Consider the following 19,728-nt stretch of genomic DNA (forward strand, 5'->3'; position numbering starts at 1 on the left):
AAATAACATAAAACTTATCTAGACTTATTGTACTTTCTACGTTCTTTAATAATCGTCATGTTTCACATATGCACAAATATTAAAATACCTAACCAAAAGCGTGTCTTGATTTTAGGAAAATACATAAGAAAACTTAAATAACTTTTATCATTTAATGATTTATAACATAGAGTTAATAATACTTAGAGTTGAATTATTTTTCTTCTAAGAAAATATACTTAGAAATATATAATAAGTTTAAAAAAGAAAATATGGGGAGTATCTTTCAATTTATTTTATGTTAATAAAAGCTAGTATACATAGTGAGAAAGGACAATTCAGACACTTGTAATTGAGTTGATGTTACGGAATCCAAACATTTAACACTATTAAATAAGAGGTGCAAAAATGCGCACCAATAAAAAAAAGGAACCAAATATTCCTTAAAAATAGATCTAGCAAATTCAACGGAAAAAATAAATAAAATCTCAATAAATTTCAATGAAAAATGGATAATAATTTATTTAATATCTATGGGTTGGAGGATATGAGGTTTTTTAAAGTATCAAAGTTATCTCAAGCGGCATCAATTGAGTGTTTGATGCTTCATTTTAATACCTCTCTATTGGAGTTGCTCTAACGAGGAGATAAAAAAAAATTTCAAAATTTGATAACAAACATATCTTATAAAATAATAGTCCTACTATTTTAATGGGAGAATTATCTAATCTTGACTAATCTTATCTTGACAATTACCGAACGAGGCCTTAATGTTTAAGGAGCTTCATGTAATGATCATATTTTGTACTATATTTTAATTTAGGAGTCTTTACAAATAAGTCCATCAATGGGTACTTATTCATACAAGATCCAGACAATAAACTCCTTCACAAATAAGTCCACACATGGTCCAAATTTTTGTAAAAGACTAAAATAGCCCCTCATACTTTAATATGCTCTAATTTCATCGTTTAATTTAATTTAACCTCAATTTGACCCCAAATTTCATAAATTATTTAATTTTGACCCAAAATACATTTTTATGGACAAATTCGTATGTCACCGCCGTTGACTTTGTTTTTTCTTCCGGATTTTTTCGCCGGTTTCCGGCGTTGACTTTTTTTTTTCCTCCTGATTTTTCTGCCGCTGGTTTCCGGCGTTGACTTTTTCGATTTTTTTTTCTTTCTTTCTTTGTTTCTTTCCGTAACATCTGTTTTTTCGTTTAAACAACAGTATTGGTGTGATTGACAGTAATATTAACTATATTACTGTTAAATGAAGTAAAATTAACTATACTACAGTTTAACACAGTGATATTGCTATATTAATCTCTAGCACAGTAATATAAATACAACAAAACTCATTATTATTGTTCAATAGAGTAATATTACTATGTTGACCGTTCAACAAATGTAAACATAATAAAAAGCCAAAAGAATTAATATTACTGTGAGTGGCAGTAATATTACTATAACAACAGTAATATTACCGTAAACCACAGTAATATTATAATAATAGATAGTAATATTATCACGTTACTCCGTGAATAACTTAAACAAACAAAAAAACCCAAACAAAATAATAATATTGATGTGGTTGGCAGCAATATTACTATAACAACAGTAATATTACCGTCAACCACAGTAATATTATTGTGTTTACAATAATATTACAATAATAGACAGTGATATTATTACGTTACTCCATGAATAACTCAAACAAAACAAAAAACACAAAAAAATAATAATATGAAAAAAAGTAAAACAAATCAACGACTGTTCAAGACTGAATACCTATCATACTGTCAACGACAGTAATATAATTACGTTGACTTGTCAACAAATCAAACAAAATTAGAAAAAAAAATAACAAAAAAAAATAATAATAATATTACGTTAATTTACTATTAACGGCAGAACAATTACATAAATATATTGTCAACGGCAATACAATAATGTTAATGTACTGTCATTGACAGTATAATTACGTTAATTTACTATCACTGACAGCACAATTACGGTCAACGTTTAGCAGCGGACGTATAAAAAAATAAAAAAAGAAAAAAAGAAAAAAAACACTAAAAAAAGTTAACGCCGGAATCCGGCGGCGGAAAAAACACAAACCAGAAAAAAAAAAAATTGAAAAGTCAATGCCGGAACCCGGCGGCAAAGAAATGTTTTTTGAAAAAAAAAAAAGTTTTGAAAAAAAAAAGTCAAAATTGAATTTTTGTGCACAAAATTGATTAAATTGGAGTTACAATTAAGAATTGGGTATACAAGGTTGGGAATAATATTGTCATATACATGAGTGTTTCCTTTATTTATAATAAATATTAAATGGATGGGCTTATTGGTGAAAGAGATATAGCCCCTAAACCTAGAATAATAAAGATGTTTGGTTAGGGACCTATGCACAAAAACCCCTTTAATTTATGGGAAAATTATTGCCACCTCCCTGGGTTATAGTCAAATTACAAAAAGCCTCTCATGTTTGGGTAATTACAGCCACCCCTCAACTATGTATTAACTTATGAAAAGACCCTAAAATTTAGGTATGATAATTCGGTAAAACCGAACCGAAATTTCGAACGCCAATATTTCATACCGTTTACCGAATTAAATATACTATTTGGTTCGAAAAATAACCGAATTACATAAATTTTATGTAAACATATTTGGAAAGAGCGGGTGGCCGGAATTACCCAAACAAGTGGAGTTTTTTCGTAATTTGGTCATACCTCATGAGGCGGCCGTAATTTGCCCTTAATTTATACTAGTTAAATTAATGCTTATGAATATTTATTTACTTAGTGAACACACCTAAAAACTATTTTTGAGGGCGCCGCTTTCAGAATGCACCTAATATAAGTATTTTCGTGTGCACGACCCCTGAAACCTTTGCAACATATAGCGCACACTCTAATACCAAATATCCCTACTTCTGCTGCCGGATGTCCATTCCTACTGTAATTTTAGACCTCATTCGGTTACCAACATAAAATTAAATCATCTAATAAAACTAGATTATATTATTGGACATTCAATGATTCAATAAAATAAAATTTGCCTAGAAGGCAGTATATGATAAGATAATATTTGCGAATCGATCGGACAAGTTATTGAGATACCAAACATCAAACATAGTCCAATTATTTAGTTAATCGTGACTAATCTCACCAACCAAACGAGGCATGGATGTATTCTTTTTATTCGACTATAACCCATTCTTGTAATTAGTTGTAACAATTAAATTCATTTGACTAAAGAATTGTACTGCAGAAATCATGCTTAGTAGACCCCCCCAACCCAGGGTTTTCTCCCTATAAAACCAGTAATCCTTCAACAGCTAAAATCATTCCAAACTTGTGTAGAGAGAGTTTAATTTGAAATTAGATGGTTTTGCAGAAGGGTTTGTTATGTGTTTTAGTGTGTGTGCTGTGTTTTTCGGGTTTCTTCGTATGCGATGTTGAGGGCGAAGAGAGAGTAGTTGAGGGCATTGTTCGTATCGATGGGAGTCGTCCGATAGCGGAGACCAATGAGAACTTCATATGTGCAACAGTTGAGTTTTGGCCACCTGAAAAGTGTGATTATGGAAGTTGTGCCTGGGGAAACTCTTCTCTCCTCAATTTGGTATCGATCTATATCTATCATTTTTTTATATTGTTTTTTTTTTGACCTAATTTATTAAATAAATACCTAATTATAGTTAAACCTTTATAAATTAATATAGTGGGGACTAGTAAAATTCTATTAATTTAGTGAAATATTAAATTATCGAACTAATAATTTAGTAGGTTTTTATCGAGTTGGGACCAGAAGAAACTATTATTTAAGCGAGGTTATTAATTTATCGAGGTTCTACTGTATTAATTATATACAGATATGCATGTGATTGTTATTCTTGATTGATTTTGTTTCATGTTTTGTTGGAACAGGATCTTAATAATGTTGTCCTCTTCAATGCAGTAAAAGGTATTACGCAAGTAGAAATGTTAATTATTTATTGGGGATTTAATTTGATGAAATTAAATTATGGTAGAAATTAATTAATTGAATTAATATGAATTTAATATATGATGCAGCGTTTTCACCACTGAGGATAAGATTAGGAGGAATTTTGCAAGATAGAGTGATATATCAAACAGACCGTACAGAAGAATGCAATCCATTTGTGTACAACACTTCTCAACTCTTTAATTACACTTTGGGTTGTCTCTCCTTGGACAGATGGGATGAATTAAACTCCTTCTTCACTCGTTCCCGGTAATAAAATATTAGTAATTACCATGTCTAATTAAATAAATTAAATTCCCACCTTCAATTGCAATCCCCATATTAAATTGAAATATTATTAAAAATGGGCTATTTGACAAACACCCCTAATTGAATTTTGATTTTTTGATAAATTCATTTGTTTGAGCAGATATTTGTTATAAATTAAATTGATTCTAATTATCCAAAATGGCCCTATTTACTATTACTGAAAATTACGATATTATATTATCTGGAAAAATCCATTAAATTTTTGGTAGATATGCAAATCCCCCTATACTCTCCCGCATCTCACACCATCCCCTATTATCTCTCATTTCACATGTGTACGTAATTCTAGTTTAGGGACTATATGCCAAACACCCTTCATTAGGATTTTAATTCTTGATAAATCATTTATTTATAAATAATATTTGAGATAAATCCAATGGGCCTGAAAAACCATATATGCCCCCGCTAACTATTAATTAGTATAATTATTTAAGTTTAAAAAAATAAACCCATAAACTACACCCAAATCTTCTCCTAAAATTATTCCCCTCATCACGTCAATTCAGTTTTTTTTCCTTTTCTTTTTTATTTTGTTTAATGGTTTTCTTTATTTCGATTTAAAATAAAATTTTGTAATTATTTTATTATTATTTTTTTATTTTTTTTCGGTTTTTTATTTTAATTTTATTTTAATTTTATTTTTTTCTTATTTATATATTACATGTTTTTTTATTTTAATTTAAAAAAATGGTTTTGTTTTTATTTTCGTTTTATCGTGGTTTTTCTTTTTTCTGAATTTCAATTTTTTTTATGATTTTTTTTATTTTCATTCCAGTTTTTTTAAATAAAAAGCACTATTTATAAACATGAAAACTACTCTGTATAAACAACTATATAAACATGAAAAACCACTCTGTATAACAAGTATATAACATGAAAACCACTATGTATAACGACTACGTAAACTTGAAAACCACTTTGTATAACAACTATGTCAACATAAAAACGACTATGTATACACTGTAATATAAAAATATGTACAAAATTTAATGAAAATCACAATAAAATTGTTGAAAACACTATAAATTTATCAAAGACGAAGCCTGACATTATGAAAACCACTCCGTATAAACAACTATATAAACATGAAAACTACTTTGTATAAAACAACTATATAAACATGAAAACCATTTTATATACACAACTATATAAACATCGAAAATCACTATGAATTCCAACAAGAAAACATCAAAAATTCTGCGAAAAAGAAGATATAAAACCACTATAAAGGACACTCCGTATATGTTACGGTTATTGCTCGTACAATCACCATTCTTGATGGCGCATTGTTGCTGATGTATTGAAAGAATTTTGCAGTAGCCGTCCACGAGCTGTGGTATTAAAACACATCAGACCAAGTTCAACTTCACACACATATACAGGAAATGAAAAATCGAAAATAAAAAATCTTATAAGTTAATTACGCCATTGGAAAGGCTCTCATTTTGAATGCAACAAAATAGGTTCAAATCACATAACAAAAAAAGAAACCACACAACATTTGTATCAACTGCACATAATTCATAACCACATGACATTTTCAAAACCACATAATTAAATTATGCACAAATCACAACACCATACTTGAAAACCCAAAATAAGAGATACAACACAGATCATTAAGTGGTTTCAAATAACAACACAAACAAAATAACTTGGTTATAATATATGCAGACTTTAGAGATATGTAATTCATGATCAGAACCACTTACAACTTTTTTTTTCGATTTCAAATAGCCAGCACCTACATTACCTACTTAGCACAGTAACAATAATGAAAACCACTAAAGATAATACCATTGAACATAGTCAGGACATGTTCATAATTAACACATCATAACGAGAAATTGACGACGACGACGAATCAGATACAAACACATACACAATCTGCTTGCAATGATGGTTTCTTATTAAGAAGCACAACAACACAGAGTCACACACAAAAACCTGCAAGCAAAATCGGTATATATTGACAAAAAAAAAATGCCTAAATAATCAAAAAGCCATATCACAAATTGGAAAAGTATTTCCCACTGCAAATTATCCATTTACTTAATTCCTAATCCAGACAATCAAACCAAACATCAATAATTAACCCCCAAAAAAGAAAACTAACATGTTCTAAAGAGCAAAAAAAAAAAAAAACAAACTAAAATTCCACAATTTGAACTGTTGACCAACCAACCGACAACATCTAAACTAAGAACTACCAAAATTTTCACGCAATATTTAAAAACTAAGGTGGTGTTTGCAAATGATTATTTAAAAGCAGAAGTTAGTGATTGTGATTTGAGTTAATTTTAAGTGTTTATTTCTAAAAGCTGGGGTGTTTGCAAATATTTCGGAAAATGAACTAAAATTGAAAAAGCAGGGTTAAGGGTGCTTTTAAAAAAATAGCTTAAAGCAGATTATTTTAAGAGAAGCAAAAGCAAAAGTTGATTTTGCAAACACCTAAAAACAGATTATGAGCAAAAAAAACCGCATAATCACTTTCAAAAAGCATTTGCAAACACCACCTAAATCTCACAAAAAAATTCTTCCAAGCCAAAAAGTACCTTCCATGGTGCGAAATCCATGAATCTCCGACCCAACAAGTCGACCCGGTAGAGTGTTAATCTCCATCAATCGATCATTCGATACAAAAAACACTGTAAATTCATGATTAAACCGATTGTACTCAATCTCATGTAGCTAATCAATAATCAGGTAACCTTTCGTTTTTTTTTTACCGTTTATATATTAATCCGGCGGAAAAACGTATAGTGAGAACAAAAAAAGAAGATGAAAAAAGGTGAGTCAAAACAGTGGGCTTGCTGCTTTTGAGAGTGACCGATCAATGGCGAGCAGCGATTGGAAATGTGTCAGTACCTTTTCAACTTTATAATTGCAAATTTTACGTTTTTATGTTTTTTAATTGTCTTATAGCGGCTACAGTTAATAGAAGAGAAAGAAAAGAAATCTGAGGAAAAAAAGAAAATAATAACATCATGAGTTATAGGGTTAGTAAAGGGTATAATAGTGAATTAAATTATTTATAATTAATTAAATAATATTTTGGATTTATCTTAAAAAAAAAAAAAAAAAAAAAAAGTTAGACCTCTCTTAATTAGACAGTGCATATGAGGGGTGTTTGTGAAAGAGCAAAATCCCTTTAGTTTATGCTTTCCCAATTTTTATATTATTTATAATGATTTTTTTTACAATTTAAAACAAAAGTTGTTTTTTCTTTCTTAAGTTTTTTAAATGGTTTGTATGTAAAAACAATTGAAATCCACTACATATTCATCGAAAACCACTAAATTTATCGAAAACCATTATGAAATTAAAGTAAAATTTACTATAAAATAAGCATAATCCACATTAATATTAACGTAATCCACTACATGTTCATAAAAAACCACTCTGTATATAACAATTATATAACATGAAAACCACTGTGTACAACATCTATGTAAACATGAAAAGTACATAAATTATATGATAATAAAAATAGACATATAAAAAAACCCCATTGTACTTTTCTAATTAAGATATAAAAAAAAATAGTTAAAATATTTAGTCTAAACAAGAAAATAGGGCCGGGTGTTTCTTTTCTTTTTTTTTCAATTCTAACCCATTATTTCTTTCAATCAAACACAAACTTACCGACCCCGTAAGAAGAACTTGGCCAAAAATAGAAACATTTAACGATGAGGAGAGAATCATGTTCTAAATGTTAAACTATTTTATGTGATTAGATTATATAAACGATGAGAAGAGAGTCTAGTTCAATTTTTTTTTATGCGTTTTAAGTATTAACAAATAATATTTAGAGATATATTACACTAAATCTAAAAACCGATTTATTCCCGATATTTAAACACTGATAAAAAATAGTTAAAATATTTATAAATATAAGAATTTGTTAGAAAATTGTAAATCTCATTTGTGATTTTTCTAATAGCTAAGAAACAATATCTTTCTTTAATTGCGAGACCCCCCTGGTATTTGTGTCTTTTTATGTTACGTCAACACTCAAATGAATAATGGGCCACAATATATTGTGTAATTGGATCCTTGTGAACAAATTATAATTCATTGTATAATTACATGTTAATGTTCTTGAATGAGTTCATTAATTTTCAGGGCAATATTTACTTTTGGACTAAATGCGCTAAATGGAAAAACGGTGGAGGAAGGTAATACTAGTTTTGGTCCGGCCAATGCTACACTTGTTGCCAAGGGTAGTTGGGATTATTCGAATGCTGAATCGCTTATTCGTTACACTGTCAACAAGGGTTACAATGTGTTTGCTTGGGCTCTTGGTAAGAAATATCATCACACTCTACTCACGTTTATTGCACAATATATGCATGAAAAAGTTATAATTTTGATATTGTAGATTTTTTCTTATTAAGTGTCGCTTTCGATTTTCTAATAGGTCAAACATTTTGTCTAATTTTAACCTAACATTAATAACATATATATAAATGAAGTAATTTAAAAAAAATGAAGTCATTAATGATTAAAGAAAAGGATAATACAAAGGTCAAAAATGGGTAATTTTATAAAATAAAAATTATTATTCCTTCAAATCAAGACTATCTAATAATAATATTTTTCATAATTAATTAATTAGAGAGCATCACAAAGGACGCTAAACAAACGGAGGGTGTACGTACAAGTAAAAAAGAGGTTTTCGTTTAATCCTACAAATGTAGGTAATTATCATTGTGATGCAAAACAATAAACTCATCAAGTATGTGCTTTAATTTTTTATTTTATTTTTTGTTTCCATATTGCCAAGAATATTTCGCATGCATATTTCCTTGAATTAATATAAAAGAATTATGAGATCAAACTTCTAAATTTATTGGCAGGGAATGAATTAGGTGGTATCGCAATAGATCTATTCGTGGATGCAGACCAGTATGCCCGGGACACAATTGTTCTATGCCGATTAGTAAGAGAAATTTATCGAGCAAAGATAAGAGCCCCACAGATCATGGCTCCTGATGATCTCCTCGAACCGGATTGGTTTCAGAAATACCTAGAAAAATCACAAGGCTCACTAAATATAATTAGCCAACACATCTATAATCTTGGCGCAGGTATATATATATATATATATATATATATATATATATAGAGAGAGAGAGAGAGAGAGAGAGAGAGAGTTAAATCTCTATAATTAATGATTTATGATGATTTTGTATATATATAGGATCTGATCCGGACCTTATAAATAGAATACTCGATCCAACGGTGCTGGATATTGCAGCAATTCCGCTACGGATCCTCCAGAACCTTCTGAAAGAAACAGGTACATCCGCGGTTGGTTGGGTTGGCGAGTCTGGAGGAGCTTATAATAATGGTCGTGATGGAGTAACAAACACCTTTGTCCTTAGTTTTTGGTACGTCATATAAACTTACTTACACACATGCACAGTGGCGAATCCAGAAATTTTATCAAGGGGGTTCGAATCCAGGATTTCTGCTAAGGGGTTCGAAAATGTAGAATAAAAAATTTAAATATCACTTTATAAAAATACTTACTTACACGCATGCATGCTTGAAATATTTATATATTATATATTTTAATGTTGATGATTGTATATATATATATATATATATATATATATATATATATATATATATATATATATATATATATATATATATATATATATATATATATATATATAGGGTAAATTACAAACACCCCCTGAGGTATGGTTAAATTACAAAAACACCCCTCTTGTTTTGATAATTACAACCACCCCCTCAGCTCTTCAAATTTAGTGGAATCTTCGAGATCATATGAAATATTATCACTTTTGTACCCGTTTTATACAATTCAAACTCTACAATATGAAGTAAGATGATCATAATATGTGATTTTTAGCTTGTGTATATCAGTTTGTAGTGCAACGGAAACTGTATTTTTACACAAAATGAATACAAACTAGAGCACATTACACGGAATCTAGATGATTATATTGAATTTGGCACAATAAGGGTGGAGGTGTAAGAAAAAAATCATAGTTGAGGGGGTATATGTAATTATCCAAACAAGAGGGGGGTTTTTGTAATTTGACCATACCTCAAGGGGGTTTTTGTAATTTACCCTATATATATATGAATTAACGGATGAGTTAACTAAATATGTATATATATAGGTATTTGGACATACTGGGTTTGGCAGCAACTTATGACACAAAGGTGTTTTGTCGACAGACATTAGTTGGAGGCTACTATGGTTTACTTGACACCGCCACTTTTCTTCCGAATCCCGATTACTACAGGTTTATATGGACCGCGGATATCCTATTATTATTTATGCCGACCGTCACACACACGCACACACATATATGTATATATATAGAAAATTTCTTTAATAGTAATTTATTTATGGGAGGTGATATTTGTGGAAGCAAAATTACGAATGCGGGTTTAAACAATTCACTCTCTACCTATCTTTCTCTTTCTACAATTTTATTTTTAATAGCTTTTATATTAGAAATCGTTCCAAACCCGATGTTATTGTAACGATTTGTAAAGAAAAATGAGTGCATCGAGTGAGGATCGAGATACGGAACCCAATGAGGTAAAATTTGTTCGTTTTGGTTTAGGTGTGGAAACGGCTTTCACACGCCCGTTTTGGACGTGGAAAAATCAAAAACCCAACATTAACAACATCCCCAATCGCGATTTTCACATGATTAACCACAAAGTCAATATATATAACTAGGGGTGGGAACGAGTCGAGCTCGGCTGTTTTGGTCAGCTCGAGCTCGAGCAAATTTTGACGAGCTCGAGCTCGGGCTCATTTAATTTTTTTTATTATTATTTAATTTTTTATTAAGAATTATTTATAGTAAAATAAAAAAATTATAAAATAAATAATAAACTCTAGTTATATTTTATTTTTATTTTTCTATTGTTATTATTATTATAATATTTTATATTATTATGAATTATCTAAGTAATATAAATTTGTTTTTATTTAAATTCTAGAAATATTAATTATTATAGAGTATTTACTATTTAGTTAATAATAATAATAATAATAATAATAAGAATAAGAATAAGAAATATTACTATATCTATATAAAATAAAAAAATAAAAAAAGCAGCTCGCAAGCTGGCTTGCGAGCTGACGAACAAATAAATTTGGGCTCGTGTTCGAGCTCGTCCGAAGCTCGAGCTCGAGCTCGAAAAACCCGCGCTCGAGTTCGAGCCTTTGTCGAGACGGCTCGTTGAGTTTGCGTGCCGGCTCGGCTCGTTTACCGCTCCTATATATAACTACTTTAGATGATTAATTACCTTTCAAATTGACGAGATTTTCAGATTTGGAAGGATTTGTGACAAAGGTTGAGGGATTTTGTAAATTTTGGGACTTTCGGGGATTTTGAAATTTGGGTGGATTTGAGGGTTTTTAGAGAGAGAAAGACAAGACTATCATAATAACATGTAATTTTGCTACCATATAAATCACTTCAGTTTATTCATTAATGATGAGCTAATTATTTTGTAGCGCGCTTCTTTGGCACCGTTTAATGGGAAAACATGTTTTGCGGACGAGATTTGAAGGAAGTAGTAAGATTCGTGCATATGCTCATTGTGCAAAGAATCCTGTAAGTTCTTAACATATAGAAACCTTCTCCTTTTTTTCCTTTTTTATTTTTAGTTTTTATGTGACAGTGTCTCGTTACAAAATTATAATATTATCTTGACATTTTATTATTTTATATAATTTTTCATACTTCGGATCTAATTTACTAATTTAGAGCAATTCAATGCTAAATATCAAAATTGAATTATCAAATATTTATTTGATATTTGAAATAATATTTAAGTATTAATTAAAATTCATCTACTCCAACCATGCTTATCAAATTAAATATCAATTGGAAGTTTATGAGTGATTTTACTTGTATTTGTAATTGTCACGTGTGAACTTGTGATTGGATGTTTAGATAGTTACATTTTTTATAACTCAATTTCCGGCAAGTATATTTACATTCCAAGAGGTGAATTATCAAAATATAACACTCATTTATATACCCATTGGAATTAAAAAAAAAAAAAAAGGTCTTTACAAATAAGTCCATTAGTGGGATCTTATTCATAAAGAGATCTACACAATAAACTCCTTTAAAATAAAGTCCACACATGGTCAAGATTTTTGTAAAAGACTAAAATAACTCCTCATACTTTAATATGCTCCAATTTAATCCTTTAATTTAATTTAACCTCAATTTGACTCCAAATTTCACAAATTATTCAATTTTGACCCAAAACACATTTTTATGGACAATTTCGTCCGTCACCGCCGATGACCGCCGGTCAACCGCCGTTGAATGCCGGTCTCCGGCGTTGACTTTATTTTATTTTATATTGTCCGCCACCGGTTTCCGGCGGTCAGGCTTTTTCAATTTTTTTTCTTCTTTCTTTCTTTCTTTCTTTCTGTAACATCTCCTTTTTCAGTTTAAACAACAATATTGTTGTGATTGACAGTAATATGAACTATATTACTGTTAAACACAGTAAAATTGACTATACTACCGTTTAACATAGTAATATTGCTATATTAATCTCTAGCATAGTAATATTAACACAACAAAACTCATTATTATTGTGTAATAGAGTAATATTACTATGTTGACCGTTCAACAAATGTAAACATAATAAAAAGCCAAAAGAATCAGTATTACTGTGAGTGACAATAATATTACTATAAAAAAAGTAATATTATCGTCAACCACAAAAATATTACAATAATAGACAGTAATATTATCACGTTGCTCCGTTAATAACTGAAACAAACAAAAAAACCCAATAAAAATAATAATATTGATGTGGCTGACAACAATATTACTATAGAACGGTAATATTACCGTCAACCACAGTAATATTATTGTGTTTACAGTAATATTACAATAATAGACAGTAATATTATTACGTTACTCCGTGAATAACTCAAACAAAACAAAAAATCCTAAAAAATAATAATATTGATGTGCTTGATAGTAATATTATTGTGTTTACAGTTATTTTATTCTCAACGATAGTAATATAATTACATTGACTTGTCAACAAATCAAACAAAATTAACAAAAAATAACAAAAAAAAATAATAATATTACATTAATTTACTGTCAACGGCATAACAATTACATAAATGTATTGTCAACGGCAGTACAATTACGTTAATGCATTGTCATTGACAGTATAATTATGTTAATTTACTGTCATTATTGTCAACGTTTAGTTGTGGACGTAAAAAAAAAAAAAAAAAAAAAAAGTCAACACCGGAGACCGGCGGTCAAAGCCGGAATCCAGCGGCGGAAAAAAAACAGACGAGAAGAAAAAAAAAATCGAAAAGTCAAAGCCAGAATTCGGCGGCAAAAAAAGTTTTATGAAAAAAAAAAGTTTTTGAAAAGAAAAGGTCAAAATTGGATTGTTGTGGTCAAAATTGATTAAATTGGGTTAAAATTAAGAATTTGGTGTAAATGGTTGGGGGTTATTTTGTCATATATATGAATGTTTCTTTTATTTATAATAAATATTAAAGTAATGTGCTTATTGGTGAAAGAGAAATAGCTCATAAATCAAGAATAATAAAGATGCTTGATGAGAGACTTATGAACAAAGACCCATTAAAAAATTATATTTTTTACTGTATAAATGATGGTTAATTGTTTGAATAGCATGTTTAATAACCTTACTGGAATTGCTCTAAAATGTGTTGTTGTTGGCAATAAGTCCTCGCATTTCAGTTGTGCCACCATGGCTGGATTAATCTGTATAGCCACAGTTGATTCAAGTTAATTAAACTATGGACACAACTGAAATAATTGACCTAATTAATTTGTAACTGTTAGTTACAAAATAGGGTAAAGTTCATTTTACCTATCTTAACTATACCCAACATATAAAACACCCTCTTATATTTTCAAATTGTACCAAACTAGCCCCTCCAGATTTTGGGTCAACGTTAAAAATCTAACTCCGTTAGTTTTATTGTCCAATTACATTTATACCCTTTAATATACCAGCTGTACACCGTCAATATATTTTTTCATCACCCTCCATCTTCTTCCTTCGTTTTCTTCTCGTAAATTCTTCTACGAACACCATGTCTTCTTCCGCAGGTGTGCCAGATAATTTTGCTACCGAGAGTAGGGTTTATTTATTTTTTAAATAGATCTAATGGAGAAAGATTATTCTTTCTTTTTGATATTGGTGGAAGAAAATGATTATAAAAAAAAGAAAAACAAAAAAAAAAAGTTTCAACTAGTGCATAGTTCATTCCTCCTTAAATTTAAGAAGTTGGATGATCTCTGATTTGTTGGAGTTCTGGGGAAAAAAATGTTGTGGTGTGGAGAACAAGCGGTAAAATAGTTGAAATTTTAGTCCAACTATAATAAATGTTAAAAAAAGAAAAAATCAACACGCTACGTCAGCATTTACTAACAGATTGTAAACGTCAGGGGTGTAATTAATTGTAAACGTCAGGAGACATTTTATATGTTGAGTATAGTTCAGGTAGGTCCAATAAACTTTACCCTACAAAATATAAAAAATATGTAGCTATCCTTTATTTTACATGCACGATGCATTTATAAAATTTCCAAAGTCCCACACTTTATACTAATGAGACTTGATTTTGAACGTAACATATATGACACGATGTTGCAGCATGGAGTTGTTGTATTGCTCATAAACCTAGACGGCAACACAACTGCCGAGGCAAAGCTTTCATTGTTCGAAAATGATGACGGTGAACGGCTATTTGATTTTAGACAAGAGTACCATCTCACCCCTTTGGAAGGGAACATACAAAGCAAGACCGTTTTACTCAACGGTAAACCATTGATCTTCGATTCATCTGGTGGTATACCTATCATGAAACCCGTTGAGGTTTTTGGCTCCGGGCCAATAAATGTGAGTCCGCATTCCATTGTTTTTGTTCACATTTCGAATTTCACATTCAAAGCGTGCCCATCCTCTGGCGTCGAAGTACCTTGATATCCGTGTTCCGTATCGTTGTGTTTTATTATGTACCGTGATGTAATGTGTGGTCGAATAAGATGCAAAGACCTTTGTTTCTATACGTTTGAATCATAGTTGAACTATATATAAATTTCAACTCAGTTATATATATATATATATATATATATATATATATATATATATATATATATATATATATATATATATATATATATATATATATATATATATATATATATATATATATATATATATATGTATATATATATATTGGGTGCTTTTCGTATTTTTATTTCTACCAAATTTTCAATTAATCGTTGATTCACACTCATCATGTCAATGATATCATGTTGATGAATAATGAATGAAAATGAACAACATTGTTATGTATTATATTGTATTTGTAAGGGGCCAGTTCATCTAGAAAACTTGTATCTAAATTTTTGGGTTGATTACGAACATCCTGCAGAGGTAGGAGTGTAAATGAGACGAGCCAGTTCGCGAGTTTCAGGAGCTCACGAGCCCGAGCTTTTGGACGAGTCGAGCTCGAGCTTAATTTCAATTGTTCGACAACCTATTTTTCTATATATCTTTTTAATTTTATATATATTAATAATATATAGTAATGGATACTATTAATAATAAATAAAAAATATTAAAATTATTTTTCTAATTGAAAAAAAATTAATAAGACAAATATATTATCAGACTATACATTAGCATTCGAATAAAATAATAGATTTTACTTTATTAGTTAGTTTTTAAGTCTTTTAGTTTGTTATTAGATCGAAGAAAAGAAAATTGAAATATGAACACAAAATACAAATAAAAAAAGTGGAATATGGTCAGTACTGAGTAGACAACCAAACGAGTTTCCCTTAGGGTTTTTGGTCTTCTATCTTCAACTTCAACGGTTTCTCTTTGGATTTTACTTTCAATTCTTCGAATAACAAAATCAATATAAATTACATATAATAAAAGGCAGATTATTATTCTAGCAAAATGGTAGAGTGTGTTAATGACTTTTTAAAAGAAAAGTTCAAAGGCAGCCCAATGAGGTGGTTTGTGCAACCGACGGCTGAGGTTTGTGCACACGTGACCGTGGTTCCTGTTCAACACTCCAAAGTTAAAAGGATATACAAGGGTAGGCAATCTTCAAAAAATTCTTCGTATTTCGTTTTTGAAGAATAGGTGAATGTTTGACCCAAAATTTAGTACTTTTTTTCTCTACTTGTATAGCAACAAAAAAAAAATCATCTGTTTTTTCAAATTTTACAGAGATTAAGGATGATAGTGGTGTCACAAAGGTGCGCTGCAACCACTGTAAAAAGCTATTTACAAGGAACAAGACTAGTTCAACAACTCAATTCCATAGGCACTTGCAATCATGTCGTCTTTTTCAAAAAGAAAAAGCTGCACGGGATAAGGAGAAATTTTCACAAATGCAAATTAATTTTCTTCCAACAACTGTAGAGCTATACTCTTTTCCAGCATTACATGATGGCAAATTTGATATGAAAAATATGAAAGAGGCGGTAGCTCATTGGATTATGATGCATGAGCATCCTTTCTCCATTGTAGAAGATGAAGGATTTAATTTGATGCGGAGATTGAGAATGCCTCAGTGGAGATCATTTACTAGAACCACAGTGAAAAATATTTGTGAATGTGTATGACTTGGAAAAGAATCAGCTAAAAATTGTATTGAAGAATATGAACAAATCAGCCTTACTACAGACTGATGGAAGTCGAAGAATTAAAAGATTGAGTACATGGTCATAACTGGTCAATGGATTGATCAAAGCTGGATTTTACAAAAGCGTATGCTCAATTTTGTCCATATTCCACCTCCTCGACGGGGCCTTGATATTGCAAATGAAGTTTGGTGGTGCTTGGAAGAACGGGAAATCGATTCTAAGGTTCACATTGTATCTGTTGATACCGCTTCAGCGAATGATACTGCAATTGCCAACTTAATTTTTTTTTGTTAATCGAAAGTAAAAAAAAAAAACTACTTTGTGGAGGAAGTTTGTTCCATGTCAGGTGTTGTGCACATATTCTAAATTTGATAGCACAAGATGGTCTTTCTCAGATTAAAGACATTATTGAAGTTGTTCGAGATAGTGACGAGTATATTCGACGATTAGATGCACAATTGAAGGTATTCTTAGAGATTGTGAAATAAATGGAACTCAACATATGCGATGTTAGCAACTGCTATTAAATTTAAAAGACGTGTTTCCCCGTTTTCAGACGAGAGCCTCATTTTGAAAAATGCCCAACTAATGAAGACTGGAAAAAAGTTGAGAAAGTGTGCTCGGTATTGGAGTTGTTCTGGACAACTACACATCTCATTTCTGGAAGTGATTGTCCAACCTCAAACTTATTTCTTAATGAAGTAAGTAGAGTGAAGGTAATGTTGGGTCAAAAGTCATCACATACTGATTCTTTCATCCAAGACATGTTCAAGAAAATAAAAATTAAGTTTCATAAGTATTGGAGGGAGTCTGATTTACTTATGTATGTAGCAGCTGTGTGGGATTCTAAATGTAATATGATGGCACTTGAACTTTGTTTTCCCAAGATTTATGGGCCACTACAAGGCGAGAGTCGAGCTGGGAAGTAGGAAGGGGATGTTTTCAGATTTACTAGAGTAAAAGTTTTGAATCTTTATATGGTTGGTAAGAGTATGTTGATTATTCGAAGTCCGTGGAATCTGCTCAACCACAAAAATCCGATCTTTATATGTATCTTCAAGAAAATTGTTATATGTCTGATAAAGAAGATTGATGAGAATTTGACTTGGAGTGGTGGAGTGTTCATGCCTTGAAGTACAAGATATTATCAGTAATAGCGAAAGATATTTCAGCCATTCCGATCACCACAGTTTCTTATGAGGCTTCTTTTAGCGCTGGAAGCAGAGTAATCGACAAATATCATGCCTATTGGCACTGTATACAGTGCAAGTTTTGATGTGGAGGAAATTGGTTGAGAAAAACATTTGGTATAAAAAATAAGTCTAAGCTAAAATTACAATGATTGATTGAATTATTCATTATTTCTATGTCTTTGTATACTAATGTTTTTATTTTGCATTGCAGAATGATAAGAAAGCCATACAAGTCTTTCTTCCGGTTGATGATGAAGTTTCAAAATCATGATTGACGTGGATTTTTTGTTGCATTAGTAAATTTTGTGTTGCCTTAGTTGTTCTATATCATAATGACAAGAAAACAATATTGTGTGTTTGCTACTAAGTTGGTTCATCTTTTTTGCAGATTTAAAAAACGTATTTTTCGTAACTGGTTTAGAGTACACAAGTATAAGCTGCCAAGTTTAGAGTGTTAGATTTATTACGTGTGTACTGTGTAAAGTGTTGTAACAATTTATAGAAACATAATTAAAAAGAAAAACAAATTTAATGTGGTTCAGATACAGTTGGACCCTACATCCACGAGGATCTGCAAAAACGAATATCCTCTATTTTAGTTTTACAAGCACAATATTAGGCATTAAATAATAAACTAAACACTCTCACTTTATCTTGACACCGTTCTTGTGCCATACTCAAAACTAGTGAATCCGATTATGCTAGCCTCCCTCTGTTCGATTGAACTTCTTTCAATGTTGAATCCCTTCAGTCTGTGGATCAATCTCCTCTCAAGATCTGTTTAAGTCCTTCTCCCGAATAAGATCGCATATATTTTCTATTAACATGTCTCACGACTGAGCAATGAAAACGAGAGTAAAAAATATTTTCTCTCATAATAAAGGCACACAAATATAAGAGGTCTGGTGCTCCTTTTATATGATTTGGAAAATCTCATGTACAAGAAACCTTTTAGGTTAACAATCACATATAAAGAAATGTATGGGATATACTTAATAATAATCCTATCCTAATCAAACTATTATGTCCATATAAAATAAATACCCAATTAATGACAAACAAGGAAACCAATAAAATAAGAGTCCATGAAAAGGGAATTAAATGTACAGTGGTCCAAATAAATAAAAAATGATAAATTACACCAACACCTTCGAAGTATGCTTAAATAACTTTGATGTCCATGTGGTATTGATAATTACACTTACCCCTGAAACATAGTTAGAAACTCTAATGGGATAATGCATTGGATAAGTTATTCCGATATTGTTCTAACGGACTATTAGCTTCAGGAAGTGGTGGAAACAACGAAGAGTTATAATCCTATTAGCTTCAGTTAAGAAATGTTGGGGGAGCCATGTTACCCCCTAACTTTTTTGTTGTCTCCACCACTTCCTGAAGCTAATAGTCCGTTATAACTCTATCGGAATAGCGTATCCAATGCATTATCCTATTAGAGTTTCTAACTATGTTTCAAGGGGGTGAGTGTAATTATCGATATCACAGGGACCTAGATGTTATTTTAGCATATCAGGGGTGTGG

General features: G+C 30.5%; 1 protein-coding gene and 1 long non-coding RNA gene across 6 annotated transcripts; one reads left to right on the forward strand and one right to left on the reverse strand.

Annotated features, from left to right (window-relative positions):
- The first annotated feature begins 3,252 nt into the window (after positions 1–3,252).
- LOC105954998 (heparanase-like protein 3) lies at positions 3,253–15,435 on the forward strand. 5 transcript variants are annotated; one of them, XM_088823994.1, is made up of 9 exons: positions 3,255–3,608; positions 3,914–3,950; positions 4,061–4,241; positions 8,427–8,605; positions 9,161–9,391; positions 9,562–9,694; positions 10,460–10,585; positions 11,818–11,917; positions 14,985–15,435. In XM_088823994.1, the coding sequence occupies exons 1-9, from the start codon at positions 3,372–3,374 to the stop codon at positions 15,312–15,314; spliced, it is 1,554 nt and encodes a 517-aa protein (XP_088680120.1). In that variant the 5' UTR covers positions 3,255–3,371; the 3' UTR covers positions 15,315–15,435. The 5 variants fall into 5 exon arrangements, with proteins under 5 accessions (XP_088680124.1, XP_088680120.1, XP_088680123.1 ...); XM_088823997.1 differs by having other exon boundaries at positions 3,256–3,608; positions 8,427–8,479; positions 9,505–9,694; XM_088823993.1 differs by having other exon boundaries at positions 3,258–3,608; positions 9,505–9,694.
- LOC148767562 (uncharacterized) lies at positions 5,370–7,239 on the reverse strand. Its single transcript, XR_016033815.1, has 2 exons — positions 6,857–7,239; positions 5,370–5,632 (listed from the first exon to the last, which is right to left on the reverse strand). It is a non-coding gene; the product is annotated as an uncharacterized LOC148767562 (long non-coding RNA).
- Positions 15,436–19,728: the final 4,293 nt, after the last annotated feature.

The sequence above is a fragment of the Erythranthe guttata genome, chromosome 10 (assembly GCF_056151865.1).
Source record: "Erythranthe guttata isolate IM_541 chromosome 10, IM_541, whole genome shotgun sequence".
NCBI classification, from domain to species: domain Eukaryota; kingdom Viridiplantae; phylum Streptophyta; class Magnoliopsida; order Lamiales; family Phrymaceae; genus Erythranthe; species Erythranthe guttata.